The 27,611-nt window shown below is 45.6% G+C and overlaps 1 protein-coding gene across 1 annotated transcript in view; it reads left to right on the forward strand.

The window, feature by feature from the left end:
- Window positions 1–16,239: 16,239 nt before the first annotated feature.
- The window catches only part of LOC311244091 (helicase ARIP4-like), a gene marked incomplete at its 3' end in the record, with an annotated part of 91,153 nt that continues 79,781 nt past the window's right edge, over window positions 16,240–27,611 (forward strand). Inside the window, 1 exon segment of the mRNA XM_084333502.1 lies at window positions 16,240–16,339. Coding sequence (XP_084189628.1) covers window positions 16,306–16,339 — 34 coding nt within the window. The 5' untranslated portion in view covers window positions 16,240–16,305.

A 27,611-nucleotide genomic window follows, 5' to 3' on the forward strand; every position in this document is an offset into this window, starting at 1 on the left:
TCGATGTTGTGTCGAAGTTGCTTTGAATTTGCTGTAGCATGTAGAGGCCTTAAGTCCTCTCTGGAGCTCTTTCCTAGTGGTCCTTGGCTCTTTGGCTACTCTTCTAACTATCCTTCCGACTCCCTGATAAGAAACTGCGAGGAGCACCTGTGCGTGGCCGGTTGATGGAGTGATGTTGCTTCACAAAAATGCCCCCTCTATGTCCATCAGTCTTGTCTCTTTCAAACACAGAATCACTTAGCCTTTGAGTTCATATATCTGTATTCTCTCTCTCTCTCTCTCTCTCTCTCTCTCTCTCTCTCTCTCTCTCTCTCTCTCTCTCTCTCTCTCTGTTCTTATTGGTCTATGTAGCTTATGTAAACAGTGAAATGTGATCTCCTCAATAGGAGGCGTGACTACACAGAACTGTGGCAGTGTGGCAAAGGTGAGTGTGTGTTGCTGGGCAGAGTCATCCACTTCACATGACTGTTATTTTCTCATGCATCTCCTTCCTCTTGTCCCCCTCTCTGTCTTCCCTTCATCTTTCTCTCTCTCCTCTCCTGCCTTCATCTTTCTCTCTCCCCCTCTCATCTTTCTCCCCCCTTCATCTTTCCTCTCTCCTCCCTTCATCTTTCTCTATCCCCCTCTCATCTCTCTCCCCCTTCCCATTTCTCTCTCCTCTCTCCTCCCTTCATCTTTCTCTCGCCCCCTCTCATCTCTCTCCCCCTTCATCTTTCTCTCCTCTCCTCCCTTCATCTTTTTCTCTCCCCATCTCATCTCTCCCCCATTCACCTTTCTCCTCCCTTCATCTTTCTCTCTCCCCCTCTCATCTCTCTCTCCCTCTCATCTCTCTCCCCCCTTCATCTTTCTCTCCTCTCCTCTCCCTTCATCTTTCCTCCTCCCTTCATCTTTCTCTCCCCCTCTCATCTCTCTCCCCCTTCATCTTTCTATCTCCTCTCTCCTCCCTTCTCTCTCTTCATCTCTCCTCCCTCTCATCTCTTCTCCTCTCCTCTCCTCCCTCGTCTCTCCTCCTCTCTTCCCGTCATCTCTCTCCTCCCCCTCCTCTGTATTTCGAACCCAGCCCCTCCCCCAAGCAGTGTTGATATGTAGGTTAGTGTGTTCAGCCATTTCTCTGTCTGGGTTTGCATGTATGGGCATGTTTGTGCTTGCTACAGTATGTATGTATCATGAGTGTGTCGGTAAATACAAGTGTTTTTCGTGTGTTAGTGTGTGCTGTATGTGTGTGTTAATCTATGCATGTCCATGTGTTTCTGTGATTGATAAGAGAAGGGTTATCAATCAGTGATGATCAGTACAAACTGTGTTTAAAAGGGTGTGTGTGGTCCCCCTACCTGTCCATAAAGCTCCTTCCTCTCTCTCTGTTTCTCTGTGTTTTGGTCTTCTCTCTCTACCATCATTTAACCGCTCTCAGATGTGAATGTGGTGGTTTTTAAATGTGATGTTTTTTTATGGTTTTTTTGTGTGTTTAAATTTTTACAATGTGGGCCGAGTCCAAAGGCAAATTTGTCTATTCTATCCATTTCTTAACTTGCTCTCTTGCTCTCTGTTTCTTATCCCTCTCTCTCCTTTCCTCTTTTTCTATTCTTTCTTTTACTCCCTCCGTCCCTCTCATCCTCTTTCTCTCTCCTTCCCCCCTGGCTGAACCCTGTCACCTCTGTTACCTAAGGCAGCCTCATTTGAGTGGGTGGGGCTTGGTGACATCACGCTGACTCGAGGGTGTCAGTTGGCCAGGGTGACGAGGAAGGGCCAGAGTGAAGGGGGAGGTGTCAGCGAGAGAGAGGGAGGGAGGAAGGGGGGTCTCCTACATGCGACAGGCCAGGCCTGCTTTCAGCGACTCGATTGTTTTGTAATTGTTCCCAATGGCCTTCTGTTCCCCCATGTGCCAGCAAAGCTGCAAGGCTGTAGCGAGACACACAGTCTCACACACATGCTCACAACACACACCCCGGACCGGGCAGAGAGGGAGTTTGTGAGCAGCATGACACACTTATAGACCCTCTAAAGAAGGTAGACTTGTTTTACAGACACAGAGAAAGAGGGAAGCATGGATAAGGCTGCAACACAAGAGTAGGAAAGAACACAGACAGACACATGTCATGGGTGAGTAGCTGTTGTTTGGATGACTGGCTGGCTGGCTGGCTGACTGACTGGCTGGCTGGCTGACTGACTGACTGGCTGACTGACTGGCTGGCTGGCTGGCTGACTGACTGGCTGGCTGGCTGACTGACTGGCAGTTGTTTTGCCCAATCCTTCCACATGTCCTTTTAAAATAAGATAAGATAAGATATTCCTTTATTGATCTCCTTGGGGAAATTCAGGCATCATAGCAGCAGGGGGGAGGGAAGGTACAGGTATGGGCGATGGTGATAGTAGAAGACATAAATACAGGCAATACGATTATAGTAGAGTAGAAAATAGGCAATGTAAACAATATAATAATAATAATAAACTCTGAATGTATGCATCTGCGCAAGTAGGCAGTGAGATCAAAGGTGCAGATGAGGGTCTGTATGCCCTGTCAGTTACTATATTATACAGTACAAAAGATAATAAACACTAGAATCTAAATACAATATACTATGAGTATGCGTAAGTAAAGTATACAGTATACAGTATATACAGGTGTATAGGTACCCTAACTGGCATGATATACGTTATAGTCCATGCAGTCTTTTTGACAACTAAAGTAACTCAATCAAAATAAAGAATGACACACTACTGTCGTTTAGATTAGATTCAAATGTATTGTCATTATACAGCACAAGTACAGTACAACGAAAATAAGTTTGGCGTCCAACCAGAGTGCAAATGTACCGGTAGCAGTAAAGTGCAATAGATTCAAGATTCAAGAGTTTTATTCATCACATACATACCAGGGCATACAGTGAAATGCGGTTGGCCATGCCCGCTTCGATTGTGCAATAAAAACAATAGTAATAGTAATAAAAAAGATAACTAGAATAGACATGGTAAATAGACATGTTAATAAATCGCTTAAAGGCACTGGATCCTATGTACATACCTATACAATGTGCAGTTTTTCTTCTATGTCCCTATGCTATACTTGCTGTTACTAACTATACTAAATAATCACAACAAGTTATTTTCTTAGTGTCCTTTTCCTTCCTTTAAAGTAGGGGTGGACGGTATAAACGGTATACGGTATAAACGGTATGAATTTGCTCTACGGTATGGATTTTGAGTATACCGTGTAACCGGTAGTGCAGCTCTAAAATAGCAATGACGTCATGTAACCACAGCGCGACTATTTCACTCGCATTTGCCCCTAAAAATAGATAGAATTAGTCATAGATAATAGATATGTGCGAACTGGAAAAAGTTATTTAGGAGGCTTCGCGCAGTGGGCGTGCCAGCCCCTACCGCACGCATGTAAACACGGGTCTAGTAGTCTAGTGGGACGGGACACGGGAGCTGTCGGCGTCTCCCTGAGCTAACGTTAGCTTAGCTACCGTTACTAAATGACCCAGTCAACTATTCACTTTTAGTTTAATACATGATGGGGCATTGTCTAACCGAACGGTATCTAGTCGGCCAGCTACCGATAGCTCCTGACATCAACAAACGCTCCACAAAGTCTAGTACTAGAGACGTGTATGCTACCTGTTAGCTCACGTTAGCGCAAATTAGTTCACCGTTCAAAACGAAATGTCCCATTGAACTAAATAATTCACTGAGGCGTTGTATTAACGTTATATATGCAGTAGCTACAGATAGCTCATGATATCAATGTCTTATAACACTGATTCGATGCGTATTCGAGCTGAGGGCTTGCTAACGTTATAATACCAATACAATAGGGTCCAGGTGCAGCGCCGGAGAATCCTGGCCGTAGCTCTGCTCGAGGCTACTAGAGTATAGGTCCAGGTGCAGCTCCGGAGAATCCTGGCCGTAGTACACAGACAGTGGAGCTTGTTGCGTGGTGGCGATGTCTCGCAGATAATACCAGTACAAGTCTAATTATATAATATATATATTTTATAAAAAAAAAAAAAAAAAAAAAAAATTATATAAAATTAAAAAAAATTTTTTTATCAAAAACGATGATACCGTGATATATACCGTTACCGTCTATGCTTCAAATTATACCGTGATATAAATTTTAGACCATACCGTCCACCCCTACTTTAAAGTGTCCTTTTCTTGTGTGTTTAAAGTGACCTATGGTGCGTTTGTGTGTGTGCGAGTGCAGAATGTTGTGTTGTGTGTGTGTATGTGTGCGTTCATGTGTGCTTGTGTGTGGAGAGATCAGTGTTCATTGTTCTGATGGCCTGAGGGAAGAAGCTGACCCTTAACCTCTCTGTTCTTGTTGCGTGTATACGGAGGCGCTTGCCTGACCGCAGCAGCTTGAACAGGCTGTTATTGGGGTGCTGAGGGTCCTTCATTATTTTACAGGCTCTGGATTTGCACCTCTTATTGTATAAGTCCTGCAGGGGTGGTAGTGCAATACCCGTAGTCCATTCTGCTGAGCGCACCACTCTCTGAAGGGCCTTTCTATCCTGGGCCGTGCTGTTTCCAAACCAGGCAGTGATGTTCCCAGTCAGAATGCTCTCTACAGCCCCGGAATAGAAGGAGTGGAGTATCTTCCCTGATACTCTGAACTTCCTTAATTGTCTCAGGTGGTAGAGGCGCTGTTTCGCCTTTTTTACCACAGTGAAGTAGTTATTGGAAATATTGGACCGTTTGATGACAATGTGGAGCAATGGAACTGTTACACTGAGCGTTTTCATTACTTCATTATAGCTAATGGAATTGAAGAGGACAAAGTAGTTCCCACATTTCTGACTGTAATGGGGCCCAGGACATTTAATTTGTTGAGAAACCTGCTTCTGCAGCAGTGTGTGTGAGTAGCCAGTCGTGTGTGTGTGTGTGTGTGTGTGTGTGTGTGTGTGTGTGTGTGTGTGTGTGTGTGTGTGTGTGTGTGTGTGTGTGCGTGTGCGTGCAACCAGTCAGCAGCAGTGTGTGTGAGTAGCCAGTCAGCAGCAGTGTGTGTGAGTAGCCAGTCAGCAGCAGTGTGTGTGTGTGAGAGCAACCAGTCAGCAGCAGTGTGTGTGTGTGAGAGCAACCAGTCAGCAGCAGTGTGTGTGTGTGAGAGCAACCAGTCAGCAGCAGTGTGTGTGAGTAGCCGGTCTTCTGCAGCATTGTATGTGAGCAGCCAGTCAATTAGCTGAACATTGTGAATTTAGAGATTCACTAAAAGACACATTGAGAGACAGGCTTGTGTGTGGATTAAGAAATTAAGGTGCACAGAAGAAACTACTGACAGAGAGTGATTTGACACTGGAGAGAGCTGTCAATATCAGTGTAACAATGGAAATGGCATCAAAGGAAGCCCAGCAGTTACATGCAACGACGAGTAGAGTGCACAAGGTCAGTGACGGGCAAATCGGCCAGGGTCCGTGTTTTCGTTGTGGAAAAACAGGACATCTTGCACCAACATGTTGGTGTAAAGAAATGGATTGTCGTAATTGTGGGAAAAAAGGCCACATAGAATGGCATTTAGAAATAAGAAGGGCAAAGGCGGTTAGGTGGCCGAGCGGAGATTGCGTTCGTCACCAGCCCCGGAGCTGTGAGCTCGATTCGCCTGTTCGAATCCAGCTCACAGCTCCGGGGTTGTCACCAGCTTGGCTGGCCGTCTGCACTGATACAATTGGCTGTATCAGAGGGTGGGAGAAGCTGGCGGGGTGGGTCCGGGTCGTTGTAAACAGCGACTCCTACAGTTCGGTCGGGGCGCCTGCTAAGCGCGGATTGGACGTGAGGGGGATAGTGTGGTCCTCCCACACGCTACGCCCTCTCAATGAGAATCCGCGCTGCCAGGTGAAAAGAAGCGGTGATTGGCTGGACATGTGTCGGAGGAAGCACGTGGTAGCCTCCACTCTCCCAGATGATCTGACTGTGGGGGGTAAGTGCGCAGCGACCAGGAAGGGACTGGGAATTGGCATACGACTAACATTGGGATGGGAGAAAAATCGGAGAAAAATGGAGGGGGGAAAAGACCAAAAAAATAAATAAAAAAAAATAAGAAGGGCACAGAAAATTACGATAAGTCTGGTTTTAAAAGAAACACTGGCAATTACAAAAAGAAGAGATGTTCATGCTGTTGAATAAGGAGATAGAACAGCTAGTGACTCCTCAGATGAAGAGCCGAGGATAAATCTCCTCTGGTCATTATTTGGGTAGAACACATTTTGAATGCCTTCTGCAGACTTATTTTTTTTTGTTGCCATTTTAATCTAGATTAATCTAGATTAACTCCAGGACTGCAGATAGATTAATCTAGATTAAAAAAAATTAATCTATGCCCACCTCTAATATATATACAGTATATATGCCACCTTGCACGGTCGCCTCTGCCGCCGGTGTGAATGTGTGCATTGGATAAAAACACTAGATGAATTCTGTCCATTTAGCATTGTGATGGATGCACTGGGACTGCTCTTATTCTCCGAACGTGTCTCTGTTTCAAAAGCAACTATTCAGTATTTGTATCCAGGTCACTCTGGAAGAACAATCTGGAAGGTCTGGGTTCTCCTTTAGGTCTTTTCTTGTTAAGTAGAGCTTAGCATGAGAAAACCCTGAGAGGAGGTTAGTTGTACTGAAAACACTCTTGAGGTTCAAACCCTCTATTTTAATTATATGTATGTATGTATCTTTTTGTAGAGCTCAGCATTGAGCAAGATTTGAGCAAGACACATAATCCCTAATTGCTGCCGATGAGCAGGTTGGCACCTTGCATGGTTGCCTTTGCCGTCGGTGTGTGAATGAATGGGTGAATGTGGAGAACTATTGTAAAGCGCTTTGGATAAAAGTGTTATATAAATGCACCATTTACCATTTAACTGGTGTTACTCTTAGTCTTAGCCCCTGAGGCTAACTGGTGCTAGACTCTTAGCCCCTGGTGCTAACTGGTGCTAGACTCTTAGCCCCTGGTGCTAGAATCTTAGCCCCTGGTGATAACTGGTGCTAGACTCTAGGCTTGGGCGGCATCATTTTTTTCATACCGTCATACCTTGCTGGGGGGGGGGGGGGGGGGTGGAGAGAGAGAGTGGAGCTAAGTTAACAAAAGTTAACAGTTATCACCATACATAGCGCTTATATTGAAGCACGTTGACATTAGGGCCGTTCTTTCAACCTAAAAGTGCACTTTCTTCAACCTCGAACCTAAATTCCTTAGCGACCCGTGTTGCCAAAGTAAACAAATCACCGCGCACATTCGAGACACACACATATGAAACGAGTCATACGGAACAAATAATGTATAACGGAGGCTGAAATTAGACCAATGTGACTCACAAACTCACAAGAGTAGTACACAACTACACATACATACGCACAAAATTGATTCTGCATTGATTAAGTGATGATCAAAACCCACACACAGTCGAACTGGAACGCTTTACCAAACATACACTCCCGGCATTCGTAACTTGTACGTTCATCTTCCATACGCTTAACCATAACATAACTTACTTACCGGTACCCAAACAACGAGTCCACATTCATGCACGAATCCATTTCAAAACATTAGAAAAACGCTCCGTTTCCCGATTCCTCAATCATCCAATGTCTGGAAGTGGACCCATGGTCCATCCATTCGACCTTAATAAATGGACGGCCATCGGTCGATAACCACATTCTATAGAAGAATAAGTCTTTATTTGTCGTGCAGATTAACACATGCAAGATGGGCGACCGACAGGAACACGCGCGTTACGTCACCTGCTCAGCTCAGCTCTGCTACAGTAATGTTTCAATAGATTACTTTATTATTATGCTCTCAGATATACATACAACTGCCAGCCTCTAGCTCACGCTCAGACCCCCAGTCCGGGCCGTATGTGATGACGTAGCCATCCGGCCGTCTCCAGACCGAGATGACAGTTCCTACATATTACCAGCAGGAGGGGTAATAACATCACCATAACATCTCCCTTCTTATAAATGGTTAAATTAACAAACACAATAACCTGAACGACCTTAATCGAATCAAAGAACTTAATTATTACACCTCAACAGCCAGTAATGTAACAGCTGGCAATATAACAGTAAGAGTAACAGTATCGTAACGACTCCTCCTTTCCTTCCTTCTCCTTAACATCAACATAATGACAATGACTTTTATTTTCTTTTTGTTTTTTAACATAACAGTAAGTCCCAAAAGTCCATAGGCCTTCAGCCTTGGGTCGGTGAGGCCTGCGGCCTACAGATTGAGTCTCACAGGTGGTCGCGACCAACGGCCGCTACGCAGTCGGGCAGCGGGCCTCTCGGTGCTTGACGGTGCTGCAGGTGAGTGGTGAGTTTGTGGGCTGTGAGGCTCACCTGTCTGCCCCCCCCCACAGTCTATCAGTCTCTCCTCCCCAGCCTCAATGATGCCTTCTGCACAGTCAGGTATGGGCAGATTCTGCTCAAGTGTCTCATCCTGAGGAGTTGAAACTCCCTCCCGCCTCTGTGCTGCCCGTTCTGCCATCCGGAGGTCCACTCTGTTACGCCTGTAGAGAGTCCCCTCAACGTCAACGAGGAATGATCGTGGTGCGACTCTTCAGACAAGAGCCGAGCCGCCACCGCCCTGTACGATCGCCAGGCAACGGACGCATTCTGACTTGGTCCCCAATGTTCAAGTCACGGAGGTCCCTGGCTGCCCTGTCATAGTGTAATTTAGCCACACCTTTTTTCAGCCTGAGTCTCTCAGTGACACCAACTGTCACACAGGGCTGCAGCAGACTAGGCGCTACCGGAAGCGAAGACTTCAGCCTGCGTGACATGAGGCGTTGCGCCGGGCTGCTGCCCATCCCCTCAGTGGGCGTGTTGCGCCACTGCAGTATAGCCATCCATACATCTGTGCCATCTAGCTTGGCCCTCTTGCATAAGGCTTTCGCTATCTTGACTGCCGATTCCGCTTTCCCGTTCGCCTGCGGGTGGTGGGGGGAGGAAGTGATATGGGTGAACCCCCATTTGTTTGCGAACATCCCGAACCTAGCAGAGTCAAAGCACCCCCCATTGTCTGAAATCACACAGTCTGGTTGGCCATGACGAGCAAACTGGACTTTGCAACGAGTGACGATTGTGTCAGCTGACACGTCTGGGAGTGGCTCAACCTCCCAGAAATCAGAATAATGATCGACTATAATCAAAAAGTCTTTCCCTGCATAGGAAAAGAGGTCCATGCTCACTGTCTGCCATGGGCGCTCTGGAATATTGTGAGACGTCATTGACTCCTTTTGCTGTGCTCGTGCATATTCATTGCAGGCTGGGCAGTTTGACACGTGGTCCTTGATTTCCCCTCTCATATTTGGCCAGAATAGCGTGTCCCTAGCCTGCCTGTAGCACGCCTCCCCACCAATGTGGCTTGCATGAATTCTGCCCAGCATTTCCAACCTCAGTGCCCTAGGTATGATAACACATTGCCCCCTGTAGAGCACTCCATTCTGCATGTTGATCTCATCACGGAAGGACCAATAGTCCCTCACACTCAGAGGTGCGTCCTCTTTCGTATCCGGCCACCCCCGCAGGACGATCGACTTCAAGTCCTGTAGGTTCTCATCAACCTCTGTGTACTGCAGGATCTGGCGGAACTTGTGGTCAGTAACGTTGAGGTGTTGTGCCTGGTCAATGTGCATAAACGCGGCCTGCTCTCCCTCTATGGCGCACACTGTGCTGTGTGTGTGTCATATCTGACCCCCTGTCCTGTGTTGTTGCTCTGCTTAGAGTGTCACTGATATACATCTCTGGCCCCGGCTTGTAAGTGACTTCCAGGTTGTAATTTTGGAGCTGCATCAACATACTTTGAAGCCGCTTTGGGGCACAGAGCAGCGGCTTTTTGAAGATTGAGATCAACGGCTTATGATCTGTTTCCGCTGTGATTGTCTCCCTACCGTACAGGTAGTGGTGGAATCGTTGGCATGCAAAAACAATGCTCAAACATTCTTTCTCAATTTGAGCGTAGTTCTGCTCGGTTGGTGTAAGTGCACGTGAGGCAAACGCCACTGGTTGTCCCGCCTGCGTTATGCAGCACCCCAGGTCGTTCTTGCTGGCGTCACTCTGCACTGTGACTGGTTTGGTGATGTCATAGTATTTTAATACAGGTGTGGTGGACACCAATCGCTTTATTTCCTGTACAGCTTGGTCGTGCTTAGGCAGCCAGTGCCACACACTGTCCTTGTCTAGGAGACGGCAAAGTGGCTCACACACCTCAGACAGCCATGGCAGGAACTTAGCCAGGTAAGTCACAAAACCGATGAAACGCTGAACAGCCTTGGCGTCGGTGGGTGTTGGCATGTCCAGGACTGCTCTGGTCTTTTCTGGGTCTATTCTCAGACCCTGTGAGGACAGTATGTGTCCATGAAACTGAACCGCCTTCAGTTTGAACTGTAGCTTTGGTATGCTGAGCCTGAGTTTTACCTTTCTGCACCGTTCCATCAGTGCGAGCAGCTTACTGTCGTGGTCACGCTCTGCCTCGATATCAGAGTCCCCACATCCGACGACGAGGATATCGTCGGCGATTGGCTCGACGCCGCTGAGGTCTCCGAGCAGCTCGTGTTGCTTACGCTGGTAAACTTCTGGAGCCACAGACACCCCGAAGGGGAGTTTCAGCCACCTCATTCTACCCCAAGGTGTCCAGAACGTAGTTTTCCAGCTGCTCTCATCATCCAGCTTGCATTGGAGAAATGCCTCCCTGGCATCCACCAGGGTGAATATGCGCGCCTTGGGCAATTTGTAGAGCACGTCCTCCAATGTCGGCATGAGGTAGTGTGATCTCTTCAGTGCCTGATTGAGGAACTTTGGGTCAATGCATGGTCGAATCTTTTCTTTTCTGTTGACCACGACCATGTTGCTTATCCAGGGTGTCGGCTCAGTGACACGAGCAATATGTCCGTCGTTCTCATATTTCTCCAGCTGCGTTTTCACCCGTGCCCTTAATGCCACTGGCACATTTCTCTGTGCACATTGCACTGGGGTCACACTCGGGTCCAATTCAAAGTGCACTTCTCCCGGCACTGACTCCACCGGGTCGTTGAAAACATCAGCATATGAACGTAGTAGTTGCTCTTTGGTTAAGGGTCCCTTAAGGCACTGATCAACTTTGTTGAGCTCTGTAGGAATAGTGACAGTCATGAGCCCTAAACGCACACACGTAGAACCGGAAAGCAGTGGACTTTGTTCAGTCTCCACCACTTCAAACACAAGGCTGTGCTTAACTCCCTTGATGACACAGTCTGTGTGATATCGCCCCAGCGATCGCATCAGCTGCCCTGAGTACAGCTTTAGTTCTGTAGTGCTTGGCCGCAAAGGGGTATTTGGCGATAGTCTCTCCTTTACTGTCCTGCCCATGACATTGCATGTAGCTCCCGAATCCAACTGACATGCTTGTTTTATGCCATTCAGTCGCAGCATTGCAAACCATTTGAGGCCCTGGGACTGTACTGTGCTAATACATTCAGCAGTATAGATCAGTTCTCCGTTGTCTGAGCTCTCTGCTCCTCGTGGTGTATCCTCTACGATATGCACTTTTTTTACTCTACTCATTTTGCCCCCTGCCTGGCATACTTTTGCAAAATGATTTGCAACACCACAGGACCTGCATGCTTTGCCATATGCTGGGCACTGATCTCTGCCTCTCTTGTGATTAATACCACAGTATTTACAGTCAATGAGCAAATTTGTCACCTCATGTCTCGTTGTAGAGCTCTCCTGAGCTCTGTATCGCCGTTGCATTTATTGTGTCCATTTGTATTCCGTCTATCGTCCTCATATTACATACAGACAAATCAATGTTGAATTCAGATGCGTAGTGCATTGTTGATGTTTTTCTATTGATTAAAACCGGGACAATTTGGTAGTGAAAGTTGAAAAACAGGACATATTAGCATTGTACAGATATTTGTCGGGACCATGGACACAAAGCTTGAAACCGTGACAAACCAGGACATTGGTAGGGCTGTCTTAAATACTTCGAAGCTTCGAAGCTTCGTTCGATGGCACAAGCTTCGAACATAAAAAAAAAATCGAAGTTTAAAAAAAAATCAAAAAGATAAAAAAATAAATCTAAATATTTTTTTTTCAATAATTTTTTTTTTTACTTCGATTTGTTTGTGTGTGTGTGTGTGAGAACTACCCATCCCAGTTAGGACAGCCGAATCAAGTCCAATCTTTCGCCGTCGACTAAAGACTCACTTCTTCAACCATTATCTGAAATGATAAAAAAAAAAAAAAAAAAAAGAGGGGGAAAAAAAAATCTAACCGTGACTAACCTTACTGTCATGCACTTTTCCTAATAAACTAACCTACACTGTAACACGCAACACTTTGATAAACATTGTTACTCAGCTGATGGAGTTGTACCCTTCTTGCTGTCTTGTCGTACAGAACTTGTAAGTCGCTTTGGATAAAAGCGTCAGCTAAATGAGTGTGTGTGTGGGTGTGGGGGTGTGGGTGTGTGGGTGTGTGTGTGTGGGTGGGTGGGTGGGGGGCCATTGGGTGGGGCCGGGGGACAAATACACTGGAAGAAAGCTCAGCACTGCCCAAATTATATCATCACTATTGCCTGTTTGAAGGATATCATCCTCAAATACATATACACCTACATGCCTTGTAGAATTCCACACATAAGAAAGAAAGATACTGGGATGAATAAACAAAATAGGAAATAAAATTTAGATAAGGTGCTACTGAGATGTTTTGGTGAGTTCTTTGTTTTTTTGTGGAAGTTGTCCTTCTTAAAAATGCATGAACATTCACTGATAATTGGTCTGTAGTGGAGTCTACAAGGTCTACATTGCCGGACCATGTAGAATCCGGACCTTGTAGACTGACATAATTCTGTGCATAGTTTAATCTACACAGGCCATATTTCAAATAATCAAAATCTTACTTCATTCATCTTAAACATTCTTGATTTGGGGGATTGGTAGTTCCCATGAAATCTGAAGTTCTTCAAACGACAACAGCGATCCACCTTGAATTAAATCACACAGCCGAGTGAAACCTTGTTGGCTCAGTCACGAAAGGGGCTACTTAATTAATTAATCCAACCCACTTTATTTATAGAGCACATTTAAAAACAACAAAGTTTATGAAAGTGCTGTACAAGTCCCACAACATAAGATAAAAAAAAAAAAAAAAAAATCGAAGCTTCGAATTAAAATCGAAGCTCGGCCCCGAAGCTTCGATTGCAAAAAAAAGCTTCAAAGGTCAGCCCTAGACATTGGCCACGTAGGCTAACTGGTGCTAGACTCTTAGCCTTTAGGGCTACAGTAACCGGTGCTAGACTCTTAGCCTTTGGGGCTACAGTAACCGGTGCTAGACTCTTAGCCTTTGGGGCTACAGTAACCGGTGCTAGACTCTTAGCCTTTGGGGCTACAGTAACCGGTGCTAGACTCTTAGACTTTGTGGCTACAGTAACCGGTGCTAGCGGACAGCTGACCAAGCGAATACTGACTCATAACGTTACCCGAGACGTGAGCGATTCGACTCACGCTCACGGCAATGAATCGGCTCTTATGAACGAGTCGCTCGTGACCGACACATCACTAGTTACCCCGTTTCCAACGTTAAGTCGAGTTCATTCATACTACACTAGTACAGTGGTTCCCAAAGTCGGGGTCGCGACCCAAAGGTGGGCCGCGAGCAGCCACGGGTGGGCCGCGAGATGATTTAAATTTTTTTTTTTTTAATTATAAATATATTATTTTTTAAATTTTAAATTTTTTTTATTTAAATTTTTTTTGTCAGGCCACTGAACTTAGAAGCAGGCCAGGACAGTGTTTCTAGTTGTATTCTAAAATTCTATTCTATTGTATTCTAAAATGTGACTATGGTTTTATATTAACTTAAATAAATAAACAAAAACGAAAAATCTACTTATTTCAACGAACATTTCAAACTAAATAACAGATTATGCACATAAAACGCTAAAAACAACCGAAGCAACAATAGTATTTTAATGAGGCTATTATTATTATCATTATTATTTTGCAACAAGTTAGCCCTCTCATAAATAGCACATATAAATGAATAACTAACTTGAACTAACTTAATAGGATTGAAGTGATATTTGGCATAAAAAATCGGTCGCCTGGCAAAAAAAAAAAAAAGCCAGACGATGTGCATTGGGCCGCGGCTCTCTGACGCCTTATTTTCTGGGCCCTGGCCTGAAAAGTTTGGGAACCCCTGCACTAGTACACGTATGATCAATCCAATAATGAACACATATATATCTTGTCATTTTAAACAAGTTACCATTCATTCATTCATCCATTATGCGTCACCTGCGGTGAAATTAAATGTTATAGTTCAGTTAGAGAGAGAGAGAGAGAGAGAGAGAGAGAGAGAGAGAGAGAGAGAGAATTAACTCACTTTGTTTAGTTGAAACGTGGTCCAGGGGGGCTTGATAAAGTGTATATGTCCAGACTGCATCCAGCTAGCCAAATAGCTTCTTGTTAGCCACCACAACACAAGTACTGTGACGACGAGCTGTGTCTTTGCCCATTTCCGCATCGAACAGCCTGCAAACTACCTGGCGTTCTATCGCCCTGCTCTAAGACAAACTCTAACCTTACCCAACTTTGAAAGAGTGCCTAAGCTTAACCGTCGCAAGAACTTGCCTAACCTTAACCAACTTCAAAGAGTAACTAGCCTAACCACTGTAGAATCTGGCGTCGGCCAATCAGAGAGCGTCTCCGAGAAATGCGGCTAGAGCGTCTCCGAGAAATGCAGCTACGGAAAGTATAGACGCTGCTTGCTTAGATGATATAGATCGCTTGAAAACGCGCCCGGCTTCCATCATATTACATCATATTTCAACGCACAGTGCGTTACGTGCGTTGACCTATTTGATTGGCTGCGAGGATACAGCGATGAAACCAGTGCACGCCCTGCTGTGCGCGATATGTCTCGCCCCGGCCTGAGAGGTAGTTACTAGTGACTTCCTGTTAATCCTGTGAATGAAAAACTATTATTTATATTTGATATATTAACGTTATATTGTGCATTGGAAACACAAACATACTTAAAATGAGTAAATATTATTCATTTTAAACATGTTTATTTTATTTCTAGGGCTCAAAAAAAAGATTTTCTTCTTCTCTCTTTTAACCAGGGAGGGCGGCGCTCTAGCGCCCACTATCGGCCGGCCGCCACTGACGTGTGCATTTTTATTTTAATTTAGTTTTTTTTGGGGGTCGCCGATTTACATTTTGTCTCTGCGCTTGACCCATCCTGGGAGCAGACACCAGGACCAATCAGAGTGCTCCTGTCCGTCTTCTTCAGGGACGCAACAGCGGTCTGTTCTGCATGTTTTTCCATTGGGTTTATCTCTTTTTCTGGAGGGGAAACCCTTGCGAGCCACGGGGAGAACATGCAAACTCCACACAGAAAGGCCCGGGAGATACCCCACCTGGGTACCTGGCAACGAACCCAGGACCTTTTTGCTGTGAGGTGACAGTGTTAACCACTACACCACTGAGAATGAGTAATAACAATAACTAATTTCTTAAATTGTTAACAATTACCAATCCTGGGTTTTATTAACTTTTTTTTATTTTTTTATTTGTATCAACATTGTGAGAAGAGTGACTTTCAGAGTTACCATAAATAATCCTTCAGCTTTTCAAGGTCTGTGAGTGAGGAGACCTCTTATCTGCTTGACCCGGCATATCTGTGAACATATTCTTTCCTCCTGCCTTCCCAGAAACGGCCCCCGTCCCAGACTATACCCTTTACATGCACTTCTCTATCTCAAGTCTGCTTTCTGTGTGTGGGTGTCTGTCTGTGTGTTATGGAAGAGGGTTACTGGGGAATGAGAGCGAGCCTCGACGCTGAAAAAGCTCAGTCTGTGGGAGCCCCCCTCAGTGGGCCCCGCCTACAGCATGAGAGGTTATGTAAGATTTTCAGCTGCCAACCCGCCTGTCCGATACCTCTGCCTCTATCCACGTTGTTACTGCTGAGAGAAGCAAGAGTCCACCAGACAGGCAGGCAGTTGGTCAGTGAGGCAGTAGAATATACAACAGCAGATAAAAATTGAGGGAGCGGTTAAGAAGCAAAGGAAAGGATAGATAGAAACAGTTGTTTGTCTTTTTGAAGCTTCGAGAGGAGCTTTATCGGTGGGAGTTCAGTCGAGGTGCCGGCAGGAGCCCCCCCCCCCCCCCCCCCCCTCTCGCAACAGCAACAAATAAAGTGGGATATAGAGCAAGAAACAGAGAGAGAGATAAGAGGGAGAGAGAGAAAACAGGGCAGAAGTGTAGCCTCTCTTCGATCCCCTCGAACGATCCGCAAACGGACGCTGCGGTAACCATGCTTCTCCTGGACGAGTCGGAGACCTTCGCAGGTACGTGACATCTTCACCTGAACCTGGGTTGGCATGAAGACTCCTAGGAGTCACATTTTTACCAGTAGAACAGGGCAGAGAGAGACGGAGAGAGGGAGACGGAGAGATGTTCATAGAGAGATGGGGAGAGAGACGGACATAGACGGGGGAAAAGAGAAAGAGAAAAGACACTAGAAAAATGCTCTCTTTTATTTTGTAAGGGGATTCTAGGAGAGATTGAGGGTAGAGGCTCGTCTTGTTGGTGTATCTGGGATGCCTTGTGGGGAACAGGTAGGCTGCATTCACAAGTTCTTAAGTCGGACATGTGTGTATTGCATCGTGATTCGTGACAGATGATACATTATGCTAACATCTCCTCATTGGAGATAGAAAAAAGATGGAATGAAAGAGAGAGGTATTCAGAGGAATGAAGGGAGAGAGAGAGACTGAACATGGATTGGGTAATAAATGAAAGTATGAATGTTGAGCGGTGATGTTGAACGGCAGTTAAGTTGTTTAATGCCTTGTGTAATGCCCGCTCTCTGCCCAGTTATGTATGCATAGAGTCCACACCAGTCATCTCACTCTCTCTCTCTGTCTTATCGACCTTCTCCCCTCTTTCTCATGCTAATAAGCATGCCGTTTAACCAACCTGTTTTTCATTGATTTATTCGCTTTTTTATCTTTCATCAGTTCTGTCTCTCTCTTTCATGTTCACTCCTTTGCCCCGGCAGCCCCTCTCTCCCCCTGTCTCCCGTTTTTTCATTTGATGTCTCGGCTCTGATTGGCTGTTACTACGGTTACCTAAATCAATGCCTGGGTGTGATTGGTGGTTTACGCGGGATTAGACCGTGCCAGTGGTATGAGTTGTCTGGTCCACAGGGCATGTAGAGGTGGCGGCACTAGACCACTAGGTTACCGGGAAATATGTGTGTAAGAGAGAGAGAGGGGGGGAGAGAGAGAGCTGTCTGTGTGCGGCTTGGATGGATGGTGTACCTCTCTTTCCATCCCTCTAGTATTTCTCTCTCTCTAGTCTTTCTCTCTCTCTCTCTCTCTCTCTCTAGTCTTTCTCTCTCTCTCTCTATCTCTCTCTCTCTCTCTCTCTCTCTCTCTCTCAGTTTGCTTCATAGCATGGTCCATGGTGGTGTACTTCTCTTTCTCTCCCCGTTTCTCGCTCTCTTACTCTGTTTATCTCTGCCCCTCTCTCTCCCCCTCTTTCCCCCCTTTCTCTCCATTTTTTGAAAATGCACTTGATGGTTGCCGTGGTGATCAAAGTGAAATGTGTGTTGCTACTAGTAAGTGTTCCATCACAGTGACATTACCTGCCCTGTCAGAAGAAGAGAGTGGGACATTGTGTTCTCTCCCTCCCTCCATCTCTGTCTCTCCCCCTCCTCTCTCCATCATATGCTGTAGTTTGTGCATGGCTATATGTGTATAATAAGGGCGTACGTGTGTCAGTGTCTTATCAGCTCATTGTCGACCACTTTATGGACAGAACTAGAATTATACTGTATTTCAATAGATCGCCATGGTACACCGCAACGTATCCATTCTATTTGTTGCAATTCTACAAACGGCAGTGGGTCGGAAAAGTTCTATTTTCGCTCTGCTCTGCCCTTCGACCTCCGTGATAACGGTGCACGGTAGTCTGTTCTGCACAGTCTAGTTCAATGAGTGACTGTATATAACCGTCCCACCACAGTGCTGCTCTGTTGACTCTAGCTCTGTGTCCTCGCCACAGTGCTGCTCTGTTGACTCTAGCTCTGTGTCCTCACCACAGTGCTGCTCTGTTGACTAGCTCTGTGTCCTCGCCACAGTGCTGCTCTGTTGACTCTAGCTCTGTGTCCTCGCCACAGTGCTGCTCTGTTGACTAGCTCTGTGTCCTCGCCACAGTGCTGCTCTGTTGACTCTAGCTCTGTGTCCTCGCCACAGTGCTGCTCTGTTGACTCTAGTTCTGTGTCCTCGCCACAGTGCTGCTCTGTTGACTCTAGCTCTGTGTCCTCGCCACAGTGCTGCTCTGTTGACTCTAGCTCTGTGTCCTCGCCACAGTGCTGTTCTGTTGACTCTAGCTCTGTGTCCTCGCCACAGTGCTGCTCTGTTGACTCTAGCTGTGTGTCCTCGCCACAGTGCTGCTCTGTTGACTCTAGTTCTGTGTCCTCGCCACAGTGCTGCTCTGTTGACTCTAGCTCTGTGTCCTCGCCACAGTGCTGCTCTGTTGACTCTAGCTCTGTGTCCTCGCCACAGTGCTGCTCTGTTGACTCTAGCTCTGTGTCCTCGCCGCAGTGCTGCTCTGTTGACTCTAGCTCTGTGTCCTCGCCGCAGTGCTGCTCTGTTGACTCTAGCTCTGTGTCCTCGCCGCAGTGCTGCTCTGTTGACTCTAGCTCTGTGTCCTCGCCACAGTGCTGCTCTGTTGACTCTAGCTCTGTGTCCTCGCCACAGTGCTGCTCTGTTGACTCTAGCTCTGTGTCCTCGCCACAGTGCTGCTCTGTTGACTCTAGCTCTGTGTCCTCGCCACAGTGCTGCTCTGTTGACTCTAGCTCTGTGTCCTCGCCACAGTGCTGCTCTGTTGACTCTAGCTCTGTGTCCTCGCCACAGTGCTGCTCTGTTGACTCTAGCTCTGTGTCCTCGCCACAGTGCTGCTCTGTTGACTCTAGCTCTGTGTCCTCGCCACAGTGCTGCTCTGTTGACTCTAGCTGTGTGTCCTCGCCACAGTGCTGCTCTGTTGACTCTAGCTCTGTGTCCTCGCCACAGTGCTGTTCTGTTGACTCTAGCTCTGTGTCCTCGCCACAGTGCTGTTCTGTTGACTCTAGCTCTGTGTCCTCGCCACAGTGCTGCTCTGTTGACTCTAGCTCTGTGTCCTCGCCACAGTGCTGCTCTGTTGACTCTAGCTCTGTGTCCTCGCCGCAGCGCTACAGGGGCACATGGTTCTGCAGCTGCTTCCGTAAAGGATGCTGGCTCGTGGGCTACAGGAGCCACATGGCTCTCATGCTCTCGCTTCTCTCGCTCTCCATATTTGATTCTCCTTCCCTCTCGGTCTGTCTCTCTTTCTCTCTCTCTCCTTCCCTCTCGGTCTGTCTCTCTTTCTCTCTCTCTCCTTCCCTCTCGGTCTGTCTCTTTCTCTCTCTCTTCTTCCCTCTCGGTCTGTCTCTCTTTCTCTCTCTCTTCTTCCCTCTCGGTCTGTCTCTCTTTCTCTCTATATCATTCCCTCTCTGTCTGTGTCTCTCATTTGCTCTCTTTCTCTCTCAGTTTCCCCCATTATCTCTCCCTCTCTGTCTCTCTCTCTCTCCTTCCCTCTCTGTCTGTCTCTCTCTCCTTCCCTCTCTATCTCTCTTCCCTCTCTGTTTGTCTATCTCTCTCCTTCCCGCATTCTCCCTCTTCCCTCTCTCTCCCTGCCTCCCCATTTCTCTCTCTTCCTCCCTCCCCCTTTATCTCTAGCCCTCTCTCCCCAATATCTTTATCTCTCTCTCCTTCCCTCTCTGTCTCTCTGTCTATCTGTCTCTCTCTCAATTCAATTCAAATGGCTTTATTGGCATGATGCAACTTGTACATCTCTCTATCTCTATCTATATCTCCCTCTCGTCCTCTCATTCCCTCTGTCTCTTTCTCTATCCTTGTATGTCTGTCTGTTTGCCTCTCTTTCTCTCCCTGTTTCCCAGTATAACTACCGTTCTCTCTCCCTCTCTGTCTGTATCTCTCTTTCCATCTATGTCTATCTCTCATTCCCTCATTCTCTCCATCCCTCTCTCCCCTCCGTCTCTCTCTCTCTCTCTCTCTCTCTCTCTCTCTCTCTCTCTCTCTCTCTCTCTCTCTCTCTCTCTCTCTCTCTCTCTCTTCGACTGGTCAATGGAGAGGGGCCGCTTACATAACATCCGCCTCTGGCTGTTACACAACCCGCATGTTCAGGAGAATCATACGTCCCGCACATACACGCAAAATCAATTTCATGCACATCTAATAGCTATATCACCAACGCACATACAGGGAAGACTGTTACACATTCTCAAATTAGTGCAGGTTGGCTATAGGTTGTCTTGGTCATGAGTTTCCAGGTTGGCTATAGATTGTCTTGGTCAGGGGTTCCCACTCACTACCCACTTTCAAAACCTCTCTCAAGGGACACCTACGGGAGACTGCAATTCAACACTGGCCCCTGTAAATATCCTAACCCAATCATTCCAACCCCCTCCAATGTACAGTCATTTACCTAGTATGGTTTTGTCAATAGTTCAATGTACAATTGTGTTTGTTTGTACAGTGTCTCCTCCCCCCCCCCCCCTCAATGTACAGTGTTACTTGTTTATACAGTGTGCCCCCCGCCCCCCCCCCCCCCCCCCCCCCCAACCACCTCCAATGTAAATTACCCAGTATGGTTGTCAATATCCCAATGTACCCAACCCCCCCCACCCAACCTCCAATGTACAGTTTCTACGTCAAATGTATATACTCCCTTTTCTTGACTCCTTCTGTATCACAAACAGTACTGTATTTGCAAATCTGGTATGTCATAAATGTATAGATGTAGCAGTACTGACTATCTGTATGTCATGTATGTCATATATGTCTATATGAATTGAAAATGGGGGACCCTGATGGAAACAAGACAAACGTCTTTCTCAGGTCTGCATCCCCTTAACAATTGTATGTATTGAGCCGTACTGTATTGTACCCATTCTGCAATCTGTTAAATAAAGTTTTCATTCATTCATTCATTCATTCATTCATTCATTCATTCCCTGCTGGGACCCACCGGTTGGCACCCTGAACCATTGTTTGAAAAACATTGAGCTTAGGCTACATAGTAGGCTAATAACAGCCTATTCTAGTCTAGCAGGTGCTGGTATAGACGTATAATATATATGACATATATGACATATAATGACATTTTTTGACTAGATATACGGTATATCTGGACAAAAATGTCATAGATGACTGAAAATCAACATTACTAGTCTATACCAGCACCTGCTAGACTAGAATAGGCTGTTATTAGCCTACTATGTAGCCTAAGCTACTGATTATAAATGCACAACACTGTGCAATATTACACTTACTGTAGACTTCTGTATATTTGTACTGTATTCCTTTTACTGTATATTTAATTCTATCTTATCATTCTCACAACACAACACCCCCTCTAATGCCCCTCTAATGGAACATTCCAGGTGGATGACGCATTGCGTCACACTCCGTGGCCAATCTGCGCATGTGCATGGGGAAATCGATGCTTAAAAACGGTCTTTTTCGCTGCCAATTTAGTTCTGATCGATTAGGAATGTCTCGCGCCGTGTTCAGGAGACTCAGGCGCATACAAGTCTATTCGATCATGTCTCTAGCACCCCCACAGCCGTATCTGCAATCACTTAATGTCAAGGCTCTCATCCACATTCATTCATTTGACCCCCCCGCAATCTCCTCCCCGATTTCAATGTAACGCGGAAGTGTAGTGGTCTATACCTCTGAGCTGTCTCTTCTAACTGTCCTTGAATTTACACCTCTGAGCGAGCGAGCGACAGAAACCACACTGGACTAAACCAAATTATAAGAAAACAAAAAGAAAACTATCTGACACATTGGAAAGAATCAACCTAAAACCAGAGCAAATTGGAATGCTATTTGGCCCTAAACAGAAAATACCTGAGCACTGTGACTGACCCAAAACTAAGGAGATCCTTGACTAGGTAGACTCAGCGAGCACAGCCTAGCCATCGAGAAAGGCCTCCATAGGCAGACCTGGCTCCCAAGAGAAGACAGACTGTGCACCGACCACTGCACACAAGAAGAGGTGGAAACCGAGCTCCACTTCTTAACAACCAGTGCCCACTATACCAATACATTAGAGACATATACTTCCCACAAATTGCAAACACCCAAAAAGACTTCAAAAACATGACAAATAACGCAAAACTCCCATACCTACTGGGTGGAATTGAACAATGTGCAAACACAGCAGCAAGATTTGTGAGCTGCTGTGACAAGAAAAGGATTACAGAATACAACCACCATAAAGACTGTCAATCACACACAAAATTCCTTCTGTACTGATTTCTTCTGATTTCTGTTTGATTGTTTTGTCTTGTTTGTTTTAACACTGACTTTGGCTATGTAAACGTATGTTTCCCATGACAATAAAGCCCCTTTGAATTGAAGGAGAGAGAGAGAGCGAGAGAGATAGCTATTAGAGCTGCTTTATTAGAGCATTGCAGATGTGTTATGAAACTTTGCTCTGTGTGTGTGTGTCTGTCTGCCCACTGTTCTCGAAGTAGAACAGAGCAGAGGGCATAGCAAATAATTAGAGGAGGGTGTGTGGTGGGGGGGGGGAGGGAGAGAGAGAGATAGCATGATGGGGAAATAGCAAAGAGAGAGAACAGGGGAGGTAGAGTGAGAGAACCGTAGAGGTAGAGTGAGAGAGGCGGAGAGGTAGGGATGGCAGGAGAGGTAGATGAGAGGAAAGGTGAAGTGAACAGTCTGTTTCTAGGCCAGTATATCACAGCGGCTGAAGACGGAAGAGAAGAGAAGAGAAGAGAAGAGAAGCGAAGAGAAGAGAAGAGAAGAGAAGAGAAGAGAAGAGAAGAGAAGGAGACACGCCTCCCCATCATAGGGAACGTCTAAGGAACGATCCTTCCACCAGCTATAGTAGTCAGGTTACGTAAGCCAGGCTTGCAGCAGCTCTACATGTTCAGAGTACCGTCCAACTGGCATGTGAACAAGCTCCCAGACACTCCTTCAGAGATTAGCGACTGAACACCCCCACGCAGAAATATCAAACTGTAAATATTGTTGTGGAAAAGGTTCACACCTTCGTCTTCGCTTCATGTCTGGCATGCTTGTTTTGGTTGATGTATTAGTTTATTTCCTTATAGGTTTACAACAAAATTATTTTTGGGCTACAGGGATATGATGAGGGTGGGTCACGGAGGAGGTGAGAGAGTATATATATATAAGAGGTGAGAGAGTATATATAAGAGGTGAGAGAGTATATATAAGAGGTGAGAGTATAAGAGGTGAGAGTATATACACACGAGGTGAGAGTATATATATAAGAGGTGAGAGAGTATATATACGAGGTGAGAGAGTATATATAAGAGGTGAGAGTATAAATATATATGAGGTGAGAGTATATAAGAAGTAAGAGAGTATACAGTATATAAGAGGTGAGAGATAAGAGGTGAGAGTATATATATAAGAGGTGAGAGTATATATATAAGAGGTGAGCGTATATATATAAGAGGTGAGAGTATATATAAGAGGTGAGAGTATATATATAACTCAAAGAAGTAAGAGAGTATACAGTATATAAGAGGTGAGAGATAAGAGGCGAGAGTATATATATATAAGAGGTGAGAGATAAGAGGCGAGAGTATATATATAAGAGGTGAGAGTATATATAAGAGGTGAGAGTATATATATATAAGAAGTAAGAGAGTATACAGTATATAAGAGGTGAGAGATAAGAGGCGAGTATATATATAAGAGGTGAGAGAAACAACGAATCCAAAATGTCAATGTGGTTAGAAGTGGTGGAGAGAATAAAAGCTAGCTTATAATGGTAGTGTCTGGTTAGGAGTGAGGGATAATGGAGGTACTATCCAAGGAGGGGTCCGGGAGGGGGGGGGTTCGAGCTGGAGCATATGTGTGTAGGGTTTTAGATAATAGGTATTAGGGGTATATCCTATATAAGACAATTAACTAAAATGTGATTTCATTGGATGTGCACTGTCAACTAGGGCTGGGCGATATGACGATATTATATAAATATCGGGTACAGTTCATTAACGATACACTTTTTAACATATCGTGGATATCGTGATGTTTTGCCCAAGAGGCTTGTGTCGCGTCGTTATTATCATTTTCGGCCTTTCGGTTTTCGGCCAACTGTTTCCTATTTTCGGTATCGGTTTCGGCCAAGAATTTCCCATTCAGTGCATCCCTACTAAAATGATCAGACATTTAGTTGACTAGAACTAAATAATAAATGAAGATGACTAAATATGATGAAATGAAAAAGGAGCACTTGACACATGACTAAGACTAAAACTAAAATGAAAATAGCTGCCAAAATTAACACTGGTGTGTAAAATGGCTGGTGTGAATCTGGCATTAGCTCTGATGACCACTCTGTTAGCGCAAGACAGGTGGAACATAATACTGTTAGTGTTGGCAGGGAGAGGGAGAGGGAGAGGGAGAGGGAGAGGAGAGAGAGAGAAGAGAGAGAGAGAGAGAGAGAGAGAGAGAGAGAGAGAGAGAGAGAGAGAGAGAGAGAGAGAGAGAGAGAGAGAGAGAGAGAGAGAGAGAGAGAGAGAGAGAGAGAGAGAGAGAGAGAGAGAGAGAGAGAGTGAGAGAGAGAGAGGAGAGAGAGAGAGAGAGAGAGAGAGAGAGAGAGAGAGAGAGGAGAGGAGAGAGAGTGAGAGAGAGAGAGAGAGAGAGAGAGAGAGAGAGAGAGATGCGAGTTTAAACGTTAGCCCTACATGTTTTATTCAGAAACGTCAATGGAATATGGAGGCGCCGAGGTGGATGAACTGGTAGTAGCCTCGCGTTCTAAGGGTTAGCATTGCAGCTAGCGTAATTGAGCTAATAAGGCACTGGATTCATACAGTAGCTAGATAGCTAGCGTCGCGTTGAAGATGACGTTACGGCGCCCCAGCTACACTGACGGGGGGGGGGGGGGGGGGGGGTACCGTCTTTATATCTATCTATGGGGGGTACTACCGAGCCGAGTAAGTACCGTGCAGACTAGGGCTGACCTTTGATTTTTTTTTGGAATTCGAAGCTCCGGGGGCCGAGATTCGATTTTAATTCGATGCTTCGAAAAAGAAAAAAATAATATTCTTTTATTAATATATGCTTTTTTTTCTTTTTTTTATGTTGTGGGACTTGTACAGCACTTTGTTCAACTTAGTCAGTGCTGTAAAGTTTAAACCTTTTTAAATCTTAGACAAACTAAACACTTTGCTTTCATGAAATATTGTAAGCCGTCATTTGAGGCTTTATAAAAGCAGCACAATGAACACAAATCTGTCAGTGCCGAGTCCGACCTCATCTTAAATAACAAACAGCATTGCTTGTTGTAGTTAACAAAGAGAGGCAGAGTTGATTTTACAAAAAAAAATTAAGAAATCATATTTTTTATTTGAATTATTTTTACATAATCAAATTTTATTTTCATAAATCTAAGCTATCAAATCTCCCGTGATTTTATATTACTATATATTAAAAGTATAGGCGGACCATTCCTCGGTTACATGATTATTATTTTCTCACAGTAGTGTGTGTATTTTTGGCTAAAGTGGATAGAAAACAGTACTGTGCAAAAGTCTTAGGCACCCAAGAGTTTTTATATAAATTGTCTTAGATGTTAATAAATGTTTTTCTGTATTACTGTCAGTAGACTACTCTTTTAGAAACGTTTAATTACATTATTTTTTAAAGCATCTTCATGGTTTAATGCAGACATATGTTGCAGGGACTATTTTAATCGTCATGTTGGCGTGACTGTATGCTTCAAAGGGTTAAATTAAGCATTTTTAAGGGCTTTAGAGGAAATGTCAAAATATCGTGATGTACATCGTGTATCGTAACATAGCCAAAAAATATCATGATATCATTTAGAGGCCATATCGCCCAGCCCTAGTTGCTTGCCTGAAACTATTATTTCCAAATCAAAGGTATATACCATATAGATGTGTCTTCACAAAGTCATCGGGGGGGGGGGGGGGGTTTACAAAGCTGCGATCGTTACCAAAAACAAGTTTTAGGTTCGGTAAAATAGACCTAAAAGGCGGCTGGGTGGCGCAGCGGAGATTGCGCTCGTCACCAATGCGAGAGACTCCGGTCTCGAATCCAGGTATCAGCATTGCCTCCGGCTTGGGCCAGCCGTCATACTAACTCGTTTGGCTGAGTTAGTGGGAGGGAAGTCGTGGGTGGTAATCTGGCGTTGTGGACAGCGACTCCTACAGGTCAGGTCTGGGCGCCTGCACAGCAAAAGACAGGAAGTGGTGAAGGCAGCGTGACCTCCCACACGTTACACTTCACCAATGAGAGTCCGCGCTGCCAGGTGAAAAGAGAGCCGATGGCTGTCTCTGCATGTGTCGGAGGAAGCATGTGGTAGACCTCAGGGCTCCCTAGACCGACCAGTAGGGGGCACAACGACCAGGTAGGGGAGGGGGGAATTGGCATAACGACTAAATTGGGATGGGAGGAAAAACATGACTAAATATGATGAAAACGAAAAAGGAGCACTTGACACATGACTAAAACTAAAATGAAAATAGCTGCCAAAATTAACACTGGTGTGTAAAATGGCTGGTGTGAATCTGGCATTAGCTCTGATGACCACTCTGTTAGCGCAAGACAGGTGGAACATAATACTATTAGTGTTGGCAGGGGAAGAGAGAGAGAGAGAGAGAGAGCGAGAGAGAGAGAGCGAGAGAGAGAGCGAGAGAGAGAGAGAGAGCGAGAGAGAGAGAGAGAGAGAGAGCGAGAGCGATGCGAGTTTAAACGTTAGCCCTACATGTTTTATTCAGAAACGTCAATGGAATATGGAGGCGCCGAGGTGGATGAACTGGTAGTAGCCTCGCGTTCTAAGGGTTAGCATTGCAGCTAGCGTAATTGAGCTAATAAGGCACTGGATTCATACAGTGGGTGGTAATCTGGCGTTGTGGACAGCGACTCCTACAGGTCAGGTCTGGGCGCCTGCACAGCAAAAGACAGGAAGTGGTGAAGGCAGCGTGACCTCCCACACGTTACACTTCACCAATGAGAGTCCGCGCTGCCAGGTGAAAAGAGAGCCGATGGCTGTCTCTGCATGTGTCGGAGGAAGCATGTGGTAGACCTCAGGGCTCCCTAGACCGACCAGTAGGGGGCACAACGACCAGGTAGGGGAGGGGGGAATTGGCATAACGACTAAATTGGGATGGGAGGAAAAACATGGAGAAAAAGAGAATCAGGCAGAGAAAAAGAGGATTAAACAAAACAAAAAAATAGACCTAAAATAGAACTTACCTTTGTAAGAAGGTACACCAAAATGAATAATCCCAGTAGTTCCATCGCGATCGTCATTACCGGTGTGCATTGGGTCTGGCTAGAATACGGAAAACAATAGGTTTCAGGCGAGCAAATCTGCGACAGATGGCTGTGTGTACTGCTTCACTTTGAGGGGGAGGGGATTCCTGCAGCCAGAGGCACTGAGACACTTTAGAGACCCAGTTCAAAAGGTAGGTGATACTGCCACCTGTCGAGATTCGATCGCCATTGCAATTTTTACGTAGGCAGCGGTGCCAGGGAGACACAGGCAGGT

The sequence above is a fragment of the Notolepis coatsorum genome (assembly GCF_963971535.1).
Source record: "Notolepis coatsorum genome assembly, chromosome: 17".
Lineage (NCBI taxonomy): Eukaryota > Metazoa > Chordata > Actinopteri > Aulopiformes > Paralepididae > Notolepis > Notolepis coatsorum.